This window comes from Anopheles coustani, chromosome 2 (assembly GCF_943734705.1).
Source record: "Anopheles coustani chromosome 2, idAnoCousDA_361_x.2, whole genome shotgun sequence".
NCBI classification, from domain to species: Eukaryota; Metazoa; Arthropoda; class Insecta; order Diptera; family Culicidae; genus Anopheles; species Anopheles coustani.
Window position 1 is genome coordinate 185,568 of NC_071289.1, and position 19,539 is coordinate 205,106.

A 19,539-nucleotide genomic window follows, 5' to 3' on the forward strand; every position below is an offset into this window, starting at 1 on the left:
TCAAAACCCAAACGAATCAAACCTGATCCGAATCAGTCAAATGAGATTCAATCCTTTAGAATCCCTTCGGGATCTAATCTTCGAATATTCCGAATCCCGATTATGCCAACACTACTGCTCTGCCTCAGAAGTTTCATCGATCCGCCGCAAAGAAAAGCCAAGGGCTTTTAGTCGGCTGCTTGTGAATTGTGGGATTTTCGGTTAATCACAGTTTAGTTTGGTTGTGCGAAATCAGGCCATAGCGTTTGAGTATTTTAAGCAGGTACACCGTGTAATTTGCATTTCATTGTTCGTCTCGAGTGGAGAAAAGTTTAACATAAAAATGCTAGACTCAAAATGGCCGCTGTCATGGTTTATCGGCAGAAAAGAACACGAATGATGTGCTTCATTAAAGAGACTTATTTACCCAGTTTCTGTGATACACTATAGTATTAGTTAGTACTGCATCGTTCAAATAACATGTATTTTTGATCAGTAAATTTATTTACACTGTGAAGTACCAAAGAAAAGTGGAATTGAACTTAAACCCTAGAAGGCATATGCGCCCTTGTGTTTTGACAAAGACAACCATCTAGATAGAATTTATCTTTTTGCTAGTGCAATGAAGTGTTTCATTATTGCATGTTGTTGATAATTTTCCGAGGCACGCGAAATGTGAATAAGTCTAGTTTTAGATGATTTGCTTGACATTTTACCAAATTGTATTTTTAGTGCAATTTTAGGGTGAAGACGAGATGTCGACAAGTGCTGGTTCTAGTAGTACGGGAAGTGGTGCAGGAAGTGGATCTACCGGTGGCAGCAGTGGTAGTAACGATGGTGGCAACAACGGCCGAAGAAATGGCAATGGCGGCGGTACAGCGGCAGGAGCTGAAGCAACGGCAGCCAAGCCTGATACGAAGGAAACTAAGTCCAACCCAAAAATATCAAAAGCACTAGGCACATCTGCCAAGCGAATTCAGAAGGAGTTAGCTGAAATAACACTCGATCCGCCACCAAATTGTAGTGCTGGTCCTAAGGGTGATAATCTATATGAATGGGTCTCAACCATTCTGGGGCCACCGGGTTCAGTTTATGAAGGAGGCGTTTTCTTCCTAGATATTCACTTCTCACCTGAATATCCATTTAAGCCCCCAAAAGTGAGTAGGTCACGATGCCTCCATTTGAATTGTCGCTGGGATGCCGCACGTTTATTAATTAATTGTTATTGCGTTTTTCGTAGGTCACATTCAGGACAAGGATATATCACTGTAACATCAATAGTCAAGGTGTGATTTGCTTGGATATTTTGAAAGACAATTGGTCTCCTGCACTGACAATTTCAAAAGTTTTACTATCCATTTGCTCCCTACTGACAGACTGCAATCCTGGTGAGTTTCGGCTTATAATAAGCATCATAAAATTAGCATAATAAAATACCATATGTGTTCTATTTTCAGCTGACCCGCTGGTTGGCAGTATTGCTACGCAATATTTGCAAAACAGAGAGGAACATGATAGGATCGCTCGTCTTTGGACAAAGAGGTAAACATTGAACGAAAACGGAGACAACTTCATTTTGTAATGGCTAAACTTGTTTTATTGCCCATTTTACAGATACGCTACGTGATTCTCCTGCCTTTGGAAAACTGTATATTTTTATGTGAACTCGATACTATTTATAAAATTGCCCTTGATTAAACCACATACATACCTTTACAAAAACACTCCTCCGAATGCTGTAACAATAGTAGATCGAAGTGCTTGTAAGGAGGAATGTAATCTGTAATAGTAATGCAAGAAGTTAAAGATGTTTGTCAACATTTTGATTACATGAAAGCGAATCAACAGCTAATCGGTACCAATTTTAGTATACTTTCTATATCTGTCCATCAAGCAAAAATCTCGAACATTGAAAATCAGCGATCGTATAGAATGTAACGCCCGAAACGGCAATAAGAACAAGAATATTTTATCGATCGCTATTGCTGAATTGATGATATCAGATCTACTTAAACTAAAGTGTTTATTTGCATTTTAGTTAACCATCGATGATCTTTTGTCAAATAGCATTTGACTGATCAACAATAGGTGATATTCTATGTTAAATTGAAACTTTAAGCCTTATACGATGATTCGATATAAATGCGATGAAGAACTATTCATAGGCAAAAGATAAGTTATCAATCCATGTTAAGTCGTACACTTGCGACTTTTGCGTTAAAGCGCAAAAAGATGGAAATAAGACCAGCAGGAATGAATTAACGCATGTTTGAGTGTGTAACTGACTAAAAATTAAACATAAACATCATAGAATACATAGGCAACAAGACTCCGTTCCAAAAGGAATATCTAGCTCTATAGATGACCAACAAATCTTATGTATTTGTTCCTCATGTCTACATTCTTAATGAAAATAAAATACAGTACATTAGATGAAAAATGTATATTATTTTCTTCTTTTAGCATATGCTTCTATTCGTCTTGATATCCATACAAATAAGTTTATGTTTGTTTAGTGACTTCACAATATCAAGATTCTAAATAAACCCGGTTTAAAATATACCTAATGTACTAGGAGCTGACAGATCTTTAAAATCGTTTAAGTTGCTACTGGATAAATTCTACATTGTACATTCATGATTCTTTTTTCACCCCGGATGACACAAAAATCCGAATGAATAGTAACGACGCTGAGCGAATGTACTCCATAAATGTGTCAGAACGATGTTGAAACAAAAAAAAAAACAGTAACAATGATTACTTTTACTTTAGTGGGTAAGCCATGCTTAAGTTGGTGAAGACTAACTAAACCTCTATGTTATTTATAACATTACTTTAGAATATCATTTTTATTGCATGTACTTTGTATCATGTACCATCTAAAGAAGTTTTAGACTAATCTGTTCGTTTAAGGCTAGCTACGCATAATTTAAGATTGATAAACATTTTGCATTTTTTTTATAAATTACTTAATACTGATTATATTTCGTCATGATACTTACTGCACAATCAGATTCAAGATAGCACGCTTAATGGAATGAGGTGTTTACATTGACAACAATGTAAACATTTTAGTTTATAACACAACGAATAGAAGCATGTCTTACTTTAAATCGCGACATACTGATGATAAAGATGAACTTATGGTAATCTGTCATTGAAGATACCTGAAGGATTAAGCGGTTCTACTATGAATTTTATCTGTTGTAGGTCTGCACTAATATAGCTTCACGCAATAACATCACCTAAACTATCTCCAAGGATTTGAATACGTTAGGTGATTGTTACCAGTCCTTATGCAGGGCCCGACTTGTATGGAATAACTATTGGAGTACCAATAAGCCACGTCTACTAAGCAGGTGTATAAATCTAGAAGAAATGTAGAAGAAACAGTCATGTGATATGTAAAAACAATTTGGACTTGATTGTACCGTAGCGTGAGTAAACGAACTATCAAAAATATGGTAGCCGTTGGTTTGCATCCAATTTATAACAGAACAAAAATGTTTTCAATATGAATTGTGCATTGTATTTGCTAGCATCCAGTTGGTTACACAAAGACGGCATGCAAACAAGAGTTTGAAGATAGTTTAATGCGGTGTTCCGCCCAGGTTTCTTTATGTATTAAATGTCACGTGCGATACCAACAGTTTCCTTTCGAATCACATAAAAATGCAGCTATCAGCATTAGCAGTTCAAACAAACTTCCACAGACACGCTGTTTCGCAATCTGATGAATCGATGTAGAAATGAAACTACTACTTTATGCTACGTGTATCTTTTTGATTTTATTTTTATCATACACGTTTGTATCATTTTGATAAGAATACAATCCATTGACGTGGGCTTAATTAAAAGTGAGCAAGAATCCAAAACATAAAAAAGTAAAATAAATATCTGATATTGAATGGCATACAAAAGAGCCTTATAATGCTGTTTTATCATAATCATATTTTATCAAAGTACATGTATGCAGCATAAGAGCTGAACAATCTAAAATAATGTTTGTTTGTTTTAAGATGTAAAAATGTAAGTATAATTGCAACACTACTCAGTTATTAAATTGTTTCTAACTCATATCAGAGAGTCCCAAAAAGATAATATTGAGTATACGCAGAAATACAGCATAAATGTAGTGGTACAATATTCAAATTCGTAGAGTACAATCATCTAGACTTTAGATTATAGTGAAAAAATTTAGACAACTCAAAGTGAACACGTTTGGAATTTAAATTAAAACAAAACACTTATTTTATTGAAGGTATTGAAATAAGCATTTTAGCTCTCTGGACATTTTAGCGTTGTTTACGAAATTTTGTTCCAAGCAGATACTTGTCGAACGATGGGTTGGATTCGACAAAATACGCCCAGTAACACTTCTCTGCCATGAAAGCAATCATGCTGACAACATATCCAAGACCAAGTGCTATAATCCCGGCATACATTTTGGTAAGATCAATCGTGGCTTCTTGTGGTGGTAGCTCGACGTTCGATTGGAACTGTTCAATAGCATTTGAAAGCCATTTACCAGTTAACCCTCCTTCTACTAATGCTCGAACGTAGCGGTCGACCTGTGATTTGATTGGTGAGTTTTTTTCTAAACCAATCGATATCGGCATGTTGACGACGCACTCTTTCATAATGTGCAGAGTTTGTCGGGCCTTTTCGGACTTTTGTGTTGAGCGAAGTTGGCGTAGAAGGTATATATTTTCATAGAATGCATACATGCCTTGAACTACTTGATCTACGGCTTTTTGTGGGTTGGGAGCATGTTCCAGTTTTGTGCCAATAATTTGCGAGTGGGGATCATCTGCCATTTGAAAGAATAGAAGATTTTGCTCTCCCCAAGCACCACACCTGATGGGACTTTTAGCTAAATCCTGCAGCGTGTCGATCGTCAATCGAGGAATTGGATTAGCTAAAATGGCGGTAAACGAAGCGCGGTAGGCAACAACTACTAGTACACAATATACCCAATACCAGCCAGTTAAGACGCGCAATGACCATCCAGTTGGTAATCGAGGTAATGAAACTAATAAGAGCATACTATACGTGTAGATAATGCACCCAGCAAAAGAGTCAAATATATCTTTCGGAGGCAAAGGATCATGCCAGGGTTCCGGTTTGCGCTTAAACTGTATCATACGTATTTTATGCAGTTTCATTTTTGAGTTGTAGAAATTTGATGCAACTGTCGATTGTGTATTTTTTTTTCGATTCTTTTGTGTAAATCGCAAAGACGAGTTGAACAGTTTCCTGTTGAAAAATGTTTTACACGGTGCGAGACCAGCTTTACGCGTCAATATACCAAAAATCTCCTTTGGTTTCCTGCGGCGACGATGGCTACGCTTTATCATATCATATTCTGGTTGGTAACTCTTTTCGTGACGGTGAACATAACTCATGGTACTGGAGAATGCGTAGAATACGAATCCGACAGAAAAAAGAGAAAGCAAAACTCCAGCCCACATTTCTCCGTTAAATGGCATTATGAGTGTTTTCCAGGAGTTGTCGCTGAGGGCTTCTGGTGTAAGGAATGTTAGGCACTCCGTGTTATAAGGAATCGTTAAGTCCATAAAACCGAGATGATGGTTGGTATGATGTAGATCAGCAAGCGCAAAATCGGCTCGTCCTTCATGCATCTCTCGAAGCAGGCCCGTAATCGTTCCATTCAAGCTCATCGTGCCCCATCGTTCCAGACTGGCATCAGCAGTCTCGTAAAAGTTCATCTGGAAATGCATCGATTTAGAGATTGCCTTCAGTAGCTCAACTTCTACTCCATGGTAGAGTTTTGTAAATGTTTGAATGATTGGGCGATCATTAAGACGATTATTGTCGATTTCATTTGCTGGAATAGATTTGAGGACAGCCGGTGTGTGCTCCATTACAACCACTTGCATCATCTGTCCGCGAAGATCTGCCGTTTTATCGCCAAACAAAATACTGTTTAAAATTCGAAATTTTCCAGACTGCCAGAAGTTTATCACTTTTGCAAAAAAAATTCCTTTGATCGGTATAGGAAATGGAACGGTGCTAAGTTCGTAGACTGGTAAGCTGAGCATATCTGTAGATTGGTCAGTATAGTTCACAATTGATACTTTTTGTCTTAATCTTCGTGCAAATATGACATTAACAATCCGTTTCCAAAGGTAATGCAATTCCGGAACAAACAGACGATAGTCATGGAGAATTACAAATTGAGCTCGAGTATCTATGATGCGTGTTTTATCTCCAAATCGCAGTAATCGCTCCATTTGAATACCATTGGCTAACAAGATTATGTATCCACCACAGCCTGCTCTACGTACTTCCTCCAACACGCAGTTTAGCGCAGATCGCGGGTTGAGCGTATCTTCATCTTGCGCAATTTTTGCTACGAATCGTGCTGCCTGATTAACCGTTTGGAATAGTTCCGAACTGAAGACCGCTTCATAAACTGCATCAAACACTAGCGCATAACAGTGACTAGGGTGCATTTTTGCAATCAAATCCAGTATTAACCAACGAATGTAGTCATGTTTATTGTCGGTTTCGAAGAGCTTATAATCGGCATATCTTGAATTGTTCAAATTAAACCCAATATTCAACTCTCGGCTACTCGATTGTGCTGCCGATGTTTGATTAATGGTAACACTTATAATAATCAAATAAAACCACATAGTTATCAGCCTACCGAACATTTTCAACTGATGAGGTCCTACTGTTGAATACATTGGATACAATACCTTATTAGTTATTCGACCTGATTTGATATGCAAATTAAATTTTCATTTTTCATGGAGCCTCGCGCTTTCATTTGAGTTCTACAGAGGGTTTCAACAAACGTGTACATCATGAACGTGGTCATGGACGTTCAAAATGGTGCAAAACATTGTTGGTAGTACTTAGCATGTATCCTTTTCTTCAAAAAGCTAAGCTAATCCTACCAATATCGATTATTTTTGTTCTTACGCCTATCCCTTTCATGTGAAACATTGTGATCAGATGTAGTTACCATTAAGTTTATTTTTTTTTTCATACTTCAGGGTTGTTACCTGGTTAACCTTCAGATCTACAACCGCCTACCTGGGTAAGTTTTGCGCTTTTATTTTGCAATTACTTCGAATTGAACAGTTATATCGACTCGAAATTCCTGGAATGCCTCAAGCAACATGTTCTCTATCATTCTGCCGAAAACCGACTTTTTATTTTTATTCTAAGTATTTTTTACACCATTTTTCAATTTATACCCCTTAAATCTACAACCGCCTACCCGGGTAAGTCATACGTTTTGTACGAGAGTTTATATTTTTCTGTACCAAGACAAACCACCAGTAGGTGAAAGGAGGTGCCCCTCGGGTTTTTTCTTTTTATATTTATATTGAAAACAATCCAAATTTATCTAAGACACACTATGAAAAACTGTTTTACTCCTCGAACTCCTCGAACAATTAGTAATAAGATAAACTCGAAGACGATGTACAAATATGCAAATTATGCTACATTTTGGACCACACAGCGGCAACGAAAGCATTCTAGGTGAACTTTCATAATTTGGTACACAAAATAATAATTTATTAATTGCAAGAAAATCATGATGCAACGGGTTGAATTAAATACAAAAGAAACTGTTATCGTTTGAAACAAAACGATCGAATTTATGTATATGAGCTAAGTTTTAAAATGTTAAGGCTTAAATATCAGATGTAACAATGTATAATGAAGAATTTCCTCCAGATATGCCACTGAATTTACTGAGGAACATGAACATTTCCAAAACGTAAAATTTAATAGAAAAATATTTCTACATCGTTGAAATTTCAATTTATAAGCAAAAATGTTGAAGGCACCAAGAAGTTACTTCACCAGAAACTTAAGAAGTATAAACAAACACAATAACTTATTGAAAATGTATGGTTTACAGAGTTGGCGATTGTAGATCTATGGGATAAAATATATTTGAATGAAAAAATTACTTACTTATCGAATTTTTAATATTATTATTTGAATGGGATGTGTTAGAAAACATTCTTAAGTATCATTACTGAAAATTTCAACTCACTACGGCATCTAGAACAAAAGATATTAGTTTTGAAGCACAGCAAAATGCAAACCCCCATACCAAACGTATGGCCTACCCGGGTAGGCGGTCGTATGTTAACGTAGGTATTTTTGGTCGTAGACCTGAAGGTTAAAGAAATTGAGGTTTAATTAATTTTCAGTGCAGTATTCAACTATGCTGTGTACGCTCTGCGTCAGCAGTAGGTTTCCGGACCGTTTCAAAACAAAGTGTCAATGTCAAGATTTGTTGTGCTGCAAGGCGATGCTGTGGTGTATCCAGAGAGATTTTCAATTCGAATTTGCTAACCTTAGGTGCCGAATATGGATCGCAGTTTTAATTGAAATTGCTTGGCATTTGAGCTATTAGTTGGGTGGCTATAAAATACCCAGAGGCTTTCTAAGAACCACCCGTTATTTGTTTTGCAAAGCTCATGATCCAAACTATCCAACAACGTAATGCCACGTAATGTTACAGGCGAATCATCGGCCCGGTGAATTTTCAGTTTTATCGTTCGTTATCTGGATACGTTGTTCCTAACACAAAGTAGTGCAAACATCGTTCGTTAACGCTTTTGCAAAAATAATAGAAAGGTACGAGTCTTCGAGCTTAAATATGTTTCTTCCATCATTTGTCATGGCATATACAACGTATCGATTTTTCAATGCTAGGAAACTTATTGTCAGCTTGTATCAAACTTCTAATACTAAAATTCTTCTATTTTCTTTCGTTTTGCAAATAGTCTACGGAAGTTGCCGATCACAAAAGATTCGTCATATAGGATGGATACAGTGCTGCAAACAGTTGGCGTGATTTGCATTGCACTGTTTTCAATATCGTTTGGTTATGGCACGGAAACTAAACATAATATCATATACGCGATCAATGCAGGCGGAGAAGCGCATTCTGATTCGCATGGAATTCACTATGCTAGAGATCCACTAATGGGGAAAGTCGGCACGGAGTCAGATTACGGCAGACAGTTATTAGTTATCAATAGAGTTATGCCGAATGACGAGATTCTTTATCAAACGGAGCGCTACCACCATGATACATTCGGGTACGAACTCCCATTGGCCGGCGATGGAGATTATGTACTTATTTTGAAGTTCTGTGAAGTATACTTCAATGGGCCAAATATGAAAGTGTTTGACGTACTACTGAACCGCCATACGGTTCTACCTGATCTCGACATATATGCTCTAGTAGGTAGAGGCACGGCTCATGATGAGTACGTGTATTTTTCGGTGTCGCGTGGTAGAATGTACTTCAAAGGAGATAGTTCTGAAATTCGCGGAGGCAAGGTGAAACTTGAGTTTTTGAAAGGCTTTAAAGATAACCCGAAAATCAATGCAATCGTTCTTATTAAAGACTTCGATGAGGCAAGTCTTCCTCGTTTAGGACCAATGAACAATAATAATGTAGCAAAACCGCATACGAGTGTCCATGGCGAATCGTTTGATGGATCCTTACCGGTAAACAATCACAATGGACAGTTAAATGAGTGGGGCAATGAAGTGTTGTTAGACGACATCCTCAGCGAATCTTCTGAAGAAACGACTAAGTCATCTTCAAAGCAGCGGAAAACCAGTGGCCCGAAGCAGCCAAATCCATATTCACTCGACGAATCTTCTATGATGCTTCCAGTGTTCATCGCAATCGGCGCCTTCATACCGTTGCTGTTTTGTTTATGCAAGCTGTGATGGTAATATTGGATCAAAATAATGTTTGTAGCGTTACAAAAATGTTAAAATTTCCCGCTGAGCAAATTTCACCCAGCTTGTGGAGTAATAACCAAAATACCATACAAACAATTTTTTTTTATTAGATTCCGTGGTATTTTTTTTAAGTACATTTTTTTATTTATGTTTGCTGGTATAGTATAATACTATTGTCCGGATATTCAATAACATTGGTAAGAATAACCAAGAATACTAGCTCTTCTCTTTTATTTCTGCGATCTGCTATGACATTTATTTTAGCATTGTGCAATATTTCTATGAAAAACTCATCCACACGTTAATTGTCAACTCTAATGAACCCAAACGCAGTACTTAATCAGAGATACTTCACATTAGCAATGATTCAATATGGTAGCGTACTTTGGTATTAATTTAAGGAAGGGGTTCAAGGCACCTTAAGTATTTTAGCTAGTTTAATTGTAAAAATAATGAGATGTGAATGTACCAGATATATGCGATGTAATATTATCTGTGAAATGTGATGCACTGGCTTGGTTGAACATAGATAATTTATTTTTTATTTTAATTGCAGACAATAGGTTGCTTTAAATATAAATGTTGAATGCTGGTAACTTACAATTATTGTAAAAATCCGGAGAAAACCGAAAATAGGCAATAAATTAAAACAAGCATCTGCGCAATTATTGTAACCTAGAAATGTTTTGATTTATATTATTTATTATGGATGGTTTCATCCTACAATCCTTTTAGTAAACTGAACAGCTTTACAATAAGATAAAATTATCCGAGCGTACAGTTTTTGGTCATATTTTATAGAAATCATTCACTTTACTAATCCTGCAAGGTTATATTAACTAAATTGAACGTACAACAGTTAACATACATTCCATGAATAGGCCAGGGAATCGAATACAAATTGTCGTATTTTTAACACTTTTTCCATTTATTTTAGCTGCAAGTGTGTGACACTACAAAAAAATTTCATTTATTATATTTTGAGAGATTTGTTTACAGATACATTTAAAAAACAATACTAAACATTGTATGAGCAAAAGTGGGGAATAAGAATTCTTTTCTCCATGGACAAATGTTATCCTACGAATCGTCACGACCTACTTGGGGATGCAATGGTAGCATTTCTGTTTCCAATCAATCCTTGGAGTTTGATAGTAAATAAAATAGTTTAACGCTGCAAATAGGGAAGCATCAATGAATGCAAAGAAAGTTATGATAATTTATTTTTTGTTCAACTTGTCAACTTACATCCCCGAATGCTGCGCTCGACATTTTCCTTCCGTATCGTAGAATTCACCCTCGAGACAAGCGATCATACTTCGTTGTTGAGGCTGATGAGAGGTGGTAATAGCGGCGTTTTGCCCAAAGTTAAACAATTAGTTAGTATTAATTATTGGTTCACCACTGTTTCGATACTTTGGGCTTACGATCGGTTCTACAATAACTTTCACGGGTATTTTCTGGTAATCATGGTGAATTGCAGCCGTGACAGGTTTGATCTTTATTACGTTGCTCGAAGGCGTCGCGGTAGAGGAAATGTTGGGAAAACTGGTAGGTGTTTGTGGCTTGAAGTGGTCAGAGGGATTGTGCGTCAGTGCAGTTGTTTCTGCTAAATTTATTCCAATTGATCCTTTGAGCGATGTTGTACGTATTGGAATAGCAGTGGAAGTTTTACTATAATCAGTTACAGGAGGACTTATAGTCATGCTCGAAATAGGAGCCACGTTAGTTGATTTTTGCGGCTTGCTTGTACTGGTAATCGACACAGCAGATATACCCGAGCCAAATATTGGCAACGGACTTACAGTAAGATGTGCAGGATCGTAATCGTAATCTCCATAATCGTAGACTGCATCATCACCGAAATTTCCATCCAGATTTTCTTTACCAACAGCAATTATTTTAACATCTTTAATATTCAAGTGAATATTGTATTTTCCGTTTTGGCGCTGGTCATATGTTCTAACCAACTGGAGAGGAGATTCGTTCGTGAAAGAGGCTTGGACAGCTGTGTCTCTTCTGAAGCTTGTTGGGTTTAGATTACGAAAAGCAGCACCAGACACATACGGACTATTACTGAAGTTGGTAAGAATTATTGTTAGAAGTAAACCGATATTTTGCAAAATTAATTGAAATGACGGCGGGATAATCATTTTCCGTTTGCTGCAAATGATGATTTAGCTGCAAAAATGAAATATATTAATCTATTAATTAGGATTTGTATTTGTATATCTGAATAAAATTAGCGAGTAAAAAATTTTAATTTGCAAAAGGCGAATAAGCTATTGTGAAGTTTAAAGGATTGTTACAGCATCAGCACAGTGTAGTATCGATATACTTATAAATCATCTTAGACCCATGAAATCCTAATAATAAACAGTGATCGGAGCTCTTCACGTTTTTTGTATTACTTGTAGGTATCTATTTCAAACTTATGTTGGCCCTTGCCACAAGCCATCATGGAATTTACAGAATATACTGAAAATCATCTTTGCAAAGATATTACTTTTTCACATATTTATCATTTCTTGAAAATACTTAGATGTCGTTTCTAATATAGTATTAAATAAATGAGAAGGCTGGAAATTGTGCTGATTAAAACCACTCACTAAATATATTCAATATCAACAAACGATTAGTGCGACTGCATCAGCGACGAACCTTTACAACCGGTTTTGTGGCATCTGTTATCTGCACAAAGAATAATCAAGAACTGCAAGAATAGCGGTCATGTATATCCGCTTATACCAACGAATACGCGAAAAGCTGCTCATCGTCTTGCATGGAATCTTTCTCTTTTCTTTTCACACGAAGAAATCAGGTCACTGACGATGCGAAGGGCTGTTCAAATGCCCAGACTTGATGAAATGATGCTGATTATTTTACTTTCTGCTGTATATTTTTACCCGATGGGTAAAAATTCGTCCTCATTAGTCTATCTAACTTGACTTACGTGCGCTAAAAAAACTATGCCCACTAAATTGATTTTTAAATTAAATTTAGAGCTCCAAACTTTAAAGGTCATTGCCACCGCTTAAGATTTTTTGCTAAGTGCTTTAATGAGTTAAACAAGTAGCTAAAGTAGCTAAAACCGAATCCTCCCTGATACAGGGCATATGTTTGTTAATACTGCCCTTATTGCGTTCGGACGAATGATTGAGAAGAAAAAAGGCGCAACCAACTAACATTGGTAGAATTTGTACTAACTATACGATTTCCGTACATAGGTTTTGTAAATGCAACTTATTTTATTCCTTCGTACGACAAAACCGCACGATCGATAATTTTCATATACATTTTCACCGGGGAACTGGTTCGAGTATGTTGAATGAAATGTCAAATTTTTCGATAGTAGCCTACCTGTAAATCTACGAAACTTGACAAGACCGCGTGTTGTTCCGGCGAATTGGGAATTAGATATCGGTGTAGAATAATAATATTCTAAAATTGGTGTTTAAAAGAGAATACTTTTGCAATATGTGCATAGAAACGGCCCCTCTAGTTAAATCGAACATTAACACAAGGCAAATGCAACAAAGTAAATCACTAGGGATATCACTTGAATCGGCCATGGATCGAACAACGAATGAAGATCTACGCATAAAGCGTGTTGCCGGAGGGTATATGGTTCAATATGTACCACTTTTTTCGCTGGATGGAAGGTATGGATTGCCGCTCGATCTACAACCTATGGTTATACCTAACGTAATATCTGTAATTCTGTCGTTTTAGCCTGTTGTTTGTCATTTATGAAAGTTCTATTCAAGCGTTCAGCGTGACCACCGGTGATCTTGTACGCAGCTATGAATACAGAGCTAATGAAAGTCCTCTAATCGGTGTGGTAATTGACCGTACTCAAGGAAAATACATCTATGGCTGCACCAGAGACGGTTTCATCATTTCGTGGAAGATAGATTCGGGATTGTTGATCGATAGATCCGAGATTGTGAAGGGTAAATTTGTCGCCGAATCTTTCCATGTTCTTTACGACCCGAATGGCGTTTCATCGTTTCTAGTACTTGGGACATCAACCAAAAAACTGTTTATTCAATACTGTCCACGCAAAAAGGTGGTTATAGAAGTAATCCGACCCGCAATTCACGAAAACTTGAAGTACAAACGAAGTGGGGCTCCTAAGGAAAATAACGACGCGAGTACCGTGCAGATTATTGCAGCACCAGGAGGCAACGGATTGAACTTTTTCGCTTATATAGCCAAAGACAGATGGTACTGGGTACAATTGAAGCCGAGAACGTTTGTGGGCAGTATGCCACATTGCGGAGGAGGAGAACCAGTAGTGTTGACTTGCCATCCGAAGGAAGCTATTATTGCAGTCGGAGACACATTGGGCCGTGTTGTGCTTTACCGAAATTTTCTGTCAAAAGACAAAACAATTTTCGAAACATATCATTGGCATCCGCACCCAGTTATATGTTTGGCATTTTCCAACAACGGCACGCATTTTTACTCGGGTGGTCACGAGCGTGTGCTGGTGAAGTGGAGTGTTGGGCAAGAGGAGAAGGCGGATCTGATACCCCGTCTCACTGACAGCCTTTTGAACATAGCGATTTGTCCGGAAAATGCTAAGGTAGTTTTATGCACTGCAGATAATGGAATACAAGTCATGAATGCTCTTCACAAACAAATTGCAAATGTTCAAAGTTTTTCCAAAATATCGGCGGATGTACCTGGGGACGAACTGTTTCCGGCTGGTTTACAAGTAAACCCGCGTACCCATGCCATCATTATGAACGCCCGAGTTGGGTGTATTCAGTTTTTCTCAACCCACACAAAAAGTTTGCTGCACACTTTGGACATTGCTATGCGCAATTACAACACAAAAGAAGACCGGGACGTGATCCACAACACAGTCGTTTCAAATATTTGTGTTAATGCGCATTGGTTGGCGACCGTGGAGAACTGGAACGATAACCATAACTCGATTGAAACGCGTCTAAAGTTCTGGAAGTATAACGAGTCTCGCCAAACGTATTACCTTAATACGAATTTGGAAAATGTTCATCACGGAGCAGTATATGATATGGCGTTTTCCAGTACTTCTCGCGAACGAGACTTGCAGTGCGCCACCGCTGGCCAAGACCGTCGTATTAAGCTGTGGTCCTTAGAAGAAGTTCAGACAACCAATGGAGGTGAAAAATTTGTGTGGGCATGTTTTGGTTGCGTCCAGCATCGTAATCTACCAGTGCGGTCGGTCGCTTTTTCCCAGGATTCTTCTCTGCTGGCCGGTGGATTCGGAAATGTTCTTTGCATCTGGAACCCAGATACGCTTAAGCTGAAATGTGTTCTTTCCGCTCCTAGCGGTTACGACGGATGTGTAAACAGAGCACTCATGATCTTTCCGGCCGAAACATCACAAAAGGGCGCAAAAGGCAATAAACTAATTAACCACGACGCACGGATGAAAATTATTGCTGAAATCATTGCGCTAACTAATAGTAAAGGCAAAAGTTCTTTATTCGATGATGTTACTGAAAAATGCCAGAAACTACAGCGAATCAGTCGTATGAATGCAATCCGCGATGAAATAATAGAGAGTGTTTCGGAAAATAACAAAAAGTATATCGTACAAAAAATCCAGAAAAACAGCAAGATAAATATGTCGCAAAGAGCCGAACTTTTCTATGCTCTCCGAACCACGTGTCGAACAAATGAAGAAATGAAGATTCGCATTCAAAATAAGCTGCTAACAAGCCGTCGCTCAGTCCATAAAGTTCAGCAATATCTACAGAAGATATGTGCTAATATGACCAACGCTGTACGGTTTCGTGCAGTCCGAAAGCAGCAAAACTTTTTGCGTCGACAATTGCCTTCAACACCGTTAAAAAGTGCTATATCCAACATTTTTTCTCAAAAAAACATCGCAGATCAAAGGAAGATATCGGAAAAAGAGAAAACTTCCCAAAAGGATATAATGAATGACAAGAAGAAAGTGATAGAAAATCCGATAAGAAGTTTTTTGCAAATTCATAATGTCTTCTTTTGCTACGGGCAGTTCTCCCATTTGGTAGTGGTAAACACAGAAAATCGACTCGTTGTATGGAACCTACTATCATTGAAAATTCAGGTATCTGCTGCCATTACGATCGATCGCATCGCCTTCGATCCTATTACTAACTTGATCGCTAGTTTCACCAAGGATAAGGAGCGTAAGTACATGCGTTCTACATCGTTGATAGCCGTGCCATATTCTAAGTAGTATCTTTTCTGTAGTGTATGTGTTTCTACCAAATATTCCGATGCCCTTGTATCATAGGAGTAACATGCCTAAAGTATTTGGTGCTGTATGGGTGCCTAGACGTTACCCAAGTTCGCAGTCTTTCAACGTTGACTGGCAGGCCACATCGCAGCTTTTCTTCCTCAATGAGAAACAGGTTAATAGGATACATAAAAACTCATTACAAAAACATTCATAAATTGACTGTTCGTTAACAGGAACTACTACATCTCGTCTCCGACAACAATGAAGATACGCTAGCACCAGTCGATAGTGATGACGAAGAAATCCTAGTAGCAGACGAGGGTGGAAAACAATCGTCGGTAGGATTAAAAACTCCTTTTGCAGCGATGGTCGCTAAACAGGTGGTTGGAAGCAATGTACAAAGAATTTCTGAAGTACGTTCTGGAAATAATGCTGGAGTGGCGGGAAAATCAGCTCTAAGAGATGTAAGTATATTTATTGTTTTTTTTCTGAGTTTTTTTAAAATTATTACAATAATTCTGGTGGTAATATGTATAGAACCGTGTTTGGCTTATTTTTTTTATTTCATTTCGGTCATACTATTTATTGTTAATGATAGTGAGATTGTGTGTTACATTGCATTCCTAAATATACATCATCATGCGCTGGCTAAAGTGGTTAAAATTTTATATTTTATAAATTATTCATCAAATCATTTTCACTTCGTGCTAAAATTACGGGTTACGTAAACGCTATAGAGAATAGAAACAGCAATATAAAGTGCATTAAGGATAGGGTTCCATAATTATTTTCTGGATATATTGATTCTCTTAATATTCTACTGTTCGAATATGCTTGTTATATAGGTATTGTCTATCTATCATTTGGCTTAAATTATTCCCTACGGATACGTTACGGAAAGGGGTTTTCCATAAACCATAATGGTATTATATATTTTCATCTTGTTGAATATTGAGCAAAAAAAATAGAATAACGCATAGGAAGCAAAGGGAGAACTATATATTAATTTGTTTTCAAACAATTTGTTCGATATTTATATCATATCATTTGGCCGTCGCAGCATGTGAAGTCGATAGTTACGACAGCGTCGCATCAGATGAATGTCATGCTTGAAATACCGCAGGCAATGCCACTGAGGTATATCTCGCATCGACTGAGCTGCCTATGAAACAAAGACAACATATAAGTTTAACACACAACCATTTTTTGATGAACAATCCACGATTTTACTGATAGTATAGAGACTGAAGAACAACATCTGCTCATCCGAATAGGTAGAATGAGTTATTAAGCGGAAGCAGATTTGTGAGTACATACCTCTTCAGGATCGGCAAAAATCAGGCTGTCTACTATTTCAGGGTTGGTCACTGGCCAACAATGGACGAGTGTTGTGCCAAAGGTACAAACCGCTACCACAAGCGATATAAGAAGCCCGTAAAAGTACATATTGTTGTAAAATAACACGTTCTCGATTTGTTACAACCTCACAGAATTTTACGAAGTATATTAATCTTCTATGCTCTAGAACAAACATCAGAATGGGTAAAAATGTTACAATTTGAAATTAACACTTGCTGTACTTTTAATGTAGTAAACAAAAAAGCTCTATGAAGACTATGGTTTTATTGAATAAGTTAATAGAAACAAAAGCAAAAATAAAATTTGCTAAATTGGCTTACCGTAAAATGTTGGCAGACTACGGAAACAATGAACTGTGATCTGTGCAATCGGCACAGTGCTTTTAATCATCTCACATAATTCAGATCGACGCTTATATAGTAATTGCGGATTACAAATTTCGTGGAGAGAGACGCATCCAGGATGAAGACTCGACGGGTTGTCGCTGTACCTGTCGAAAGCATCTTTGCTGAAAATGTCGTTTATTTATTTATACACCCACTGCGTTCGACTTTTTGCTAATCGCGAATCCTGTATACGACGTATGATATATTACTTAAAGGACATTTGCCAACCTGCAAACGGCAATCAAATCAACAACGGGTCGTCTTACAAAATGGAACTTGTATATTATGGGGTAAACTTAATGAAACAATATCCCTTTTTGAATAAATGCATAAAGATGAATAAATATAAATTATGCACTAACTGGGACCTGGGTAGCCGTACCGTAGCCGTATAAAATCGACCCACGAGCGATGGAACCTCCCCTCGGTTGCGTTGCCAGACCCCCTTCCCTTGTACTAGACGACTCATTATCTAGGGGCAAGTATCGTAATGCCTTAATCCACGTAATTAACGTATAGAGTTATAATTGTTTAGCTTTCTATTTAAGGATGGATGATGAGTCCCATCTCTTACCCCAACATAGTTTTGAGAATGGCGGAGTTATCTTAAGATATTTGTGAGCAATTAACAAAGCAAATCACGAAGTGGTGGTATCAAAGTGACCATTCACGAAACCGACCAGTCAGCTTTCTTTTCCTTGCATACAGCGCTTGGCACAACGTTCAAAACACAGAAATAATGAAATATACTCTCCGGGGTGCACGGCCAAAAAATGCTCTCTCTCCTATTCGTGTGGCCGTATCTCACTTGTCCAACATATGGAGGGGAGTTACCACTTTCAAGGATTGGCATATTGCAAACCTTATTCGTCAGACAGTCGGTCCCGTCAAAAAAATCATCAATGGATTAATTCGAGGTGCCTGCCACGTGATTGCAAAAAAGCGGCCGATGCAGTTCCTACAGAAAGATCAACTTAAAATTCCACTTTTACGCGCGCGTAAACTTTTCACATTTTACTGGGTTTTACTACGCTTGAACTCGCGAACATTTAAAGCCTCGTCAATCTCTCTTGGCATGCTGTTGCACCATTGTACCTCTTTACAAAATATTACACCTTTTAAGATACTGTGTTTCTTGTTGGATAATGAAAAATAATTCAATAACTATATATTGTTTTTTCTTTTCTAGATTGTTGGTTCATCTTCTCATACAATGGCTCCAGTAAATTTATTGTGTAGGGATTTTCTGCGATCGTTACTTATCAGCGGGGATAATCGGGTAAAGGAAGGCAATTTGCAAGACCAGCAGAGGCAGGGCACATCCAACGCTGATCCAACAGACAAAGCTGTCTTTTGTGAGATCGGTAATAATTTTTTAAATGCTACAAATGATCCTGCTGTTGATTTTAGAAACGAAGATGAAGTTAGTTCGAATGATAGCATGATTCAATTAAAGCAAAAGATTAATACGCGTAAAGCAACTGCTGCTGCAGTTAGCCAAATGAAGCAAAATCATATATCTAGAACTGCAAATGTGTTAAGCATGAAACTGAAAAAGTTGCCTGATGAATTAATAGAAATATTTTTTTAAATACCTCAGCGATACACTTGAAAAAGTTTTAGTTTTAGCCCAATCACTATCGTAAAAGTCGTTGTGAAAAATAAAATGTCTTTCATTTTTTGCAATTTGAAAAATGAACACGGCACACAACTGTTCAAATGTTATTCAAATAATGTTTTCCATTCAAATTTTCTAAACTTGCCTCGGGCTTCAAATTGTGTAAAACTTAATCTATGGTATTTCAAATAATAAAAAAACAGTTTAAACAAATGTCGCTT

The 19,539-nt window shown here is 37.4% G+C and overlaps 5 protein-coding genes across 10 annotated transcripts; 3 read left to right on the forward strand and 2 right to left on the reverse strand.

Moving 5' to 3' along the window:
- The first annotated feature begins 119 nt into the window (after positions 1-119).
- On the forward strand, positions 120-1,741 carry LOC131266824 (ubiquitin-conjugating enzyme E2-24 kDa). Of its 4 annotated transcripts, none has more exons than XM_058269475.1 (5): positions 120-262; positions 712-1,136; positions 1,220-1,367; positions 1,437-1,521; positions 1,594-1,741. In XM_058269475.1, the coding sequence occupies exons 2-5, from the start codon at positions 735-737 to the stop codon at positions 1,604-1,606; spliced, it is 648 nt and encodes a 215-aa protein (XP_058125458.1). In that variant the 5' UTR covers positions 120-262; positions 712-734; the 3' UTR covers positions 1,607-1,741. The 4 variants fall into 4 exon arrangements, with proteins under 4 accessions (XP_058125458.1, XP_058125460.1, XP_058125461.1 ...); XM_058269477.1 differs by having other exon boundaries at positions 723-1,136; XM_058269476.1 differs by lacking the exon at positions 120-262 and adding an exon at positions 473-654.
- Positions 1,742-4,436: 2,695 nt separating this feature from the next.
- Positions 4,437-10,208, forward strand: LOC131266903 (malectin-A). Of its 3 annotated transcripts, none has more exons than XM_058269593.1 (2): positions 4,437-4,564; positions 8,760-10,208. In XM_058269593.1, exon 2 carries the CDS (start codon positions 8,800-8,802, stop codon positions 9,718-9,720), a length of 921 nt encoding a protein of 306 aa, XP_058125576.1. In that variant the 5' UTR covers positions 4,437-4,564; positions 8,760-8,799; the 3' UTR covers positions 9,721-10,208. The 3 variants fall into 3 exon arrangements, with proteins under 3 accessions (XP_058125576.1, XP_058125574.1, XP_058125575.1); XM_058269591.1 differs by lacking the exon at positions 4,437-4,564 and adding an exon at positions 5,243-5,347; XM_058269592.1 differs by lacking the exon at positions 4,437-4,564 and adding an exon at positions 8,280-8,610.
- A 903-nt stretch (positions 10,209-11,111) lies between these two features.
- LOC131267268 (uncharacterized) lies at positions 11,112-12,193 on the reverse strand. Its single transcript, XM_058270099.1, has 2 exons — positions 12,147-12,193; positions 11,112-11,697 (listed from the first exon to the last, which is right to left on the reverse strand). The coding sequence occupies exons 1-2, from the start codon at positions 12,191-12,193 to the stop codon at positions 11,112-11,114; spliced, it is 633 nt and encodes a 210-aa protein (XP_058126082.1).
- Positions 12,194-13,141: 948 nt separating this feature from the next.
- Positions 13,142-19,522, forward strand: LOC131263483 (WD repeat-containing protein 75). Its single transcript, XM_058265687.1, has 5 exons — positions 13,142-13,397; positions 13,468-15,902; positions 15,967-16,127; positions 16,189-16,419; positions 18,890-19,522. The coding sequence occupies exons 1-5, from the start codon at positions 13,213-13,215 to the stop codon at positions 19,289-19,291; spliced, it is 3,414 nt and encodes a 1,137-aa protein (XP_058121670.1). The 5' UTR covers positions 13,142-13,212; the 3' UTR covers positions 19,292-19,522.
- Positions 16,430-17,471, reverse strand: LOC131263484 (uncharacterized). Its single transcript, XM_058265688.1, has 2 exons — positions 17,273-17,471; positions 16,430-17,117 (listed from the first exon to the last, which is right to left on the reverse strand). Exons 1-2 carry the CDS (start codon positions 17,399-17,401, stop codon positions 16,989-16,991), a joined length of 258 nt encoding a protein of 85 aa, XP_058121671.1. The 5' UTR covers positions 17,402-17,471; the 3' UTR covers positions 16,430-16,988.
- Positions 19,523-19,539: the final 17 nt, after the last annotated feature.

Excerpts from the sequence above, each read along its gene's own strand:
- LOC131267268 (XM_058270099.1), bottom strand. The coding sequence starts at position 12,193 with ATGGCTTGTGGCAAGGGCCAACATAAGTTTGAAATAGATACCTACAA. Across the intron at positions 11,698-12,146 it reads TTTGAAATAGATACCTACAA|AACATATGACCAGCGCCAAA; the intron begins GTAATACAAAAA and ends CCAGTTGGTTAG.
- LOC131263483 (XM_058265687.1), top strand. The coding sequence starts at position 13,213 with ATGTGCATAGAAACGGCCCCTCTAGTTAAATCGAACATTAACACAAGG. Across the intron at positions 16,128-16,188 it reads TCTTCCTCAATGAGAAACAG|GAACTACTACATCTCGTCTC; the intron begins GTTAATAGGATA and ends GTTCGTTAACAG. Across the intron at positions 16,420-18,889 it reads GAAAATCAGCTCTAAGAGAT|ATTGTTGGTTCATCTTCTCA; the intron begins GTAAGTATATTT and ends TTTCTTTTCTAG.
- LOC131266824 (XM_058269475.1), top strand. The coding sequence starts at position 735 with ATGTCGACAAGTGCTGGTTCTAGTAGTACGGGAAGTGGTGCAGGAAGT. Across the intron at positions 1,137-1,219 it reads ATCCATTTAAGCCCCCAAAA|GTCACATTCAGGACAAGGAT; the intron begins GTGAGTAGGTCA and ends CGTTTTTCGTAG. Across the intron at positions 1,368-1,436 it reads ACTGACAGACTGCAATCCTG|CTGACCCGCTGGTTGGCAGT; the intron begins GTGAGTTTCGGC and ends TTCTATTTTCAG.
- LOC131263484 (XM_058265688.1), bottom strand. The coding sequence starts at position 17,401 with ATGTACTTTTACGGGCTTCTTATATCGCTTGTGGTAGCGGTTTGTACC. Across the intron at positions 17,118-17,272 it reads TTTTTGCCGATCCTGAAGAG|GCAGCTCAGTCGATGCGAGA; the intron begins GTATGTACTCAC and ends TTTGTTTCATAG.
- LOC131266903 (XM_058269591.1), top strand. The coding sequence starts at position 5,319 with ATGGCTACGCTTTATCATATCATATTCTG. Across the intron at positions 5,348-8,759 it reads CTTTATCATATCATATTCTG|TCTACGGAAGTTGCCGATCA; the intron begins GTTGGTAACTCT and ends TTTTGCAAATAG.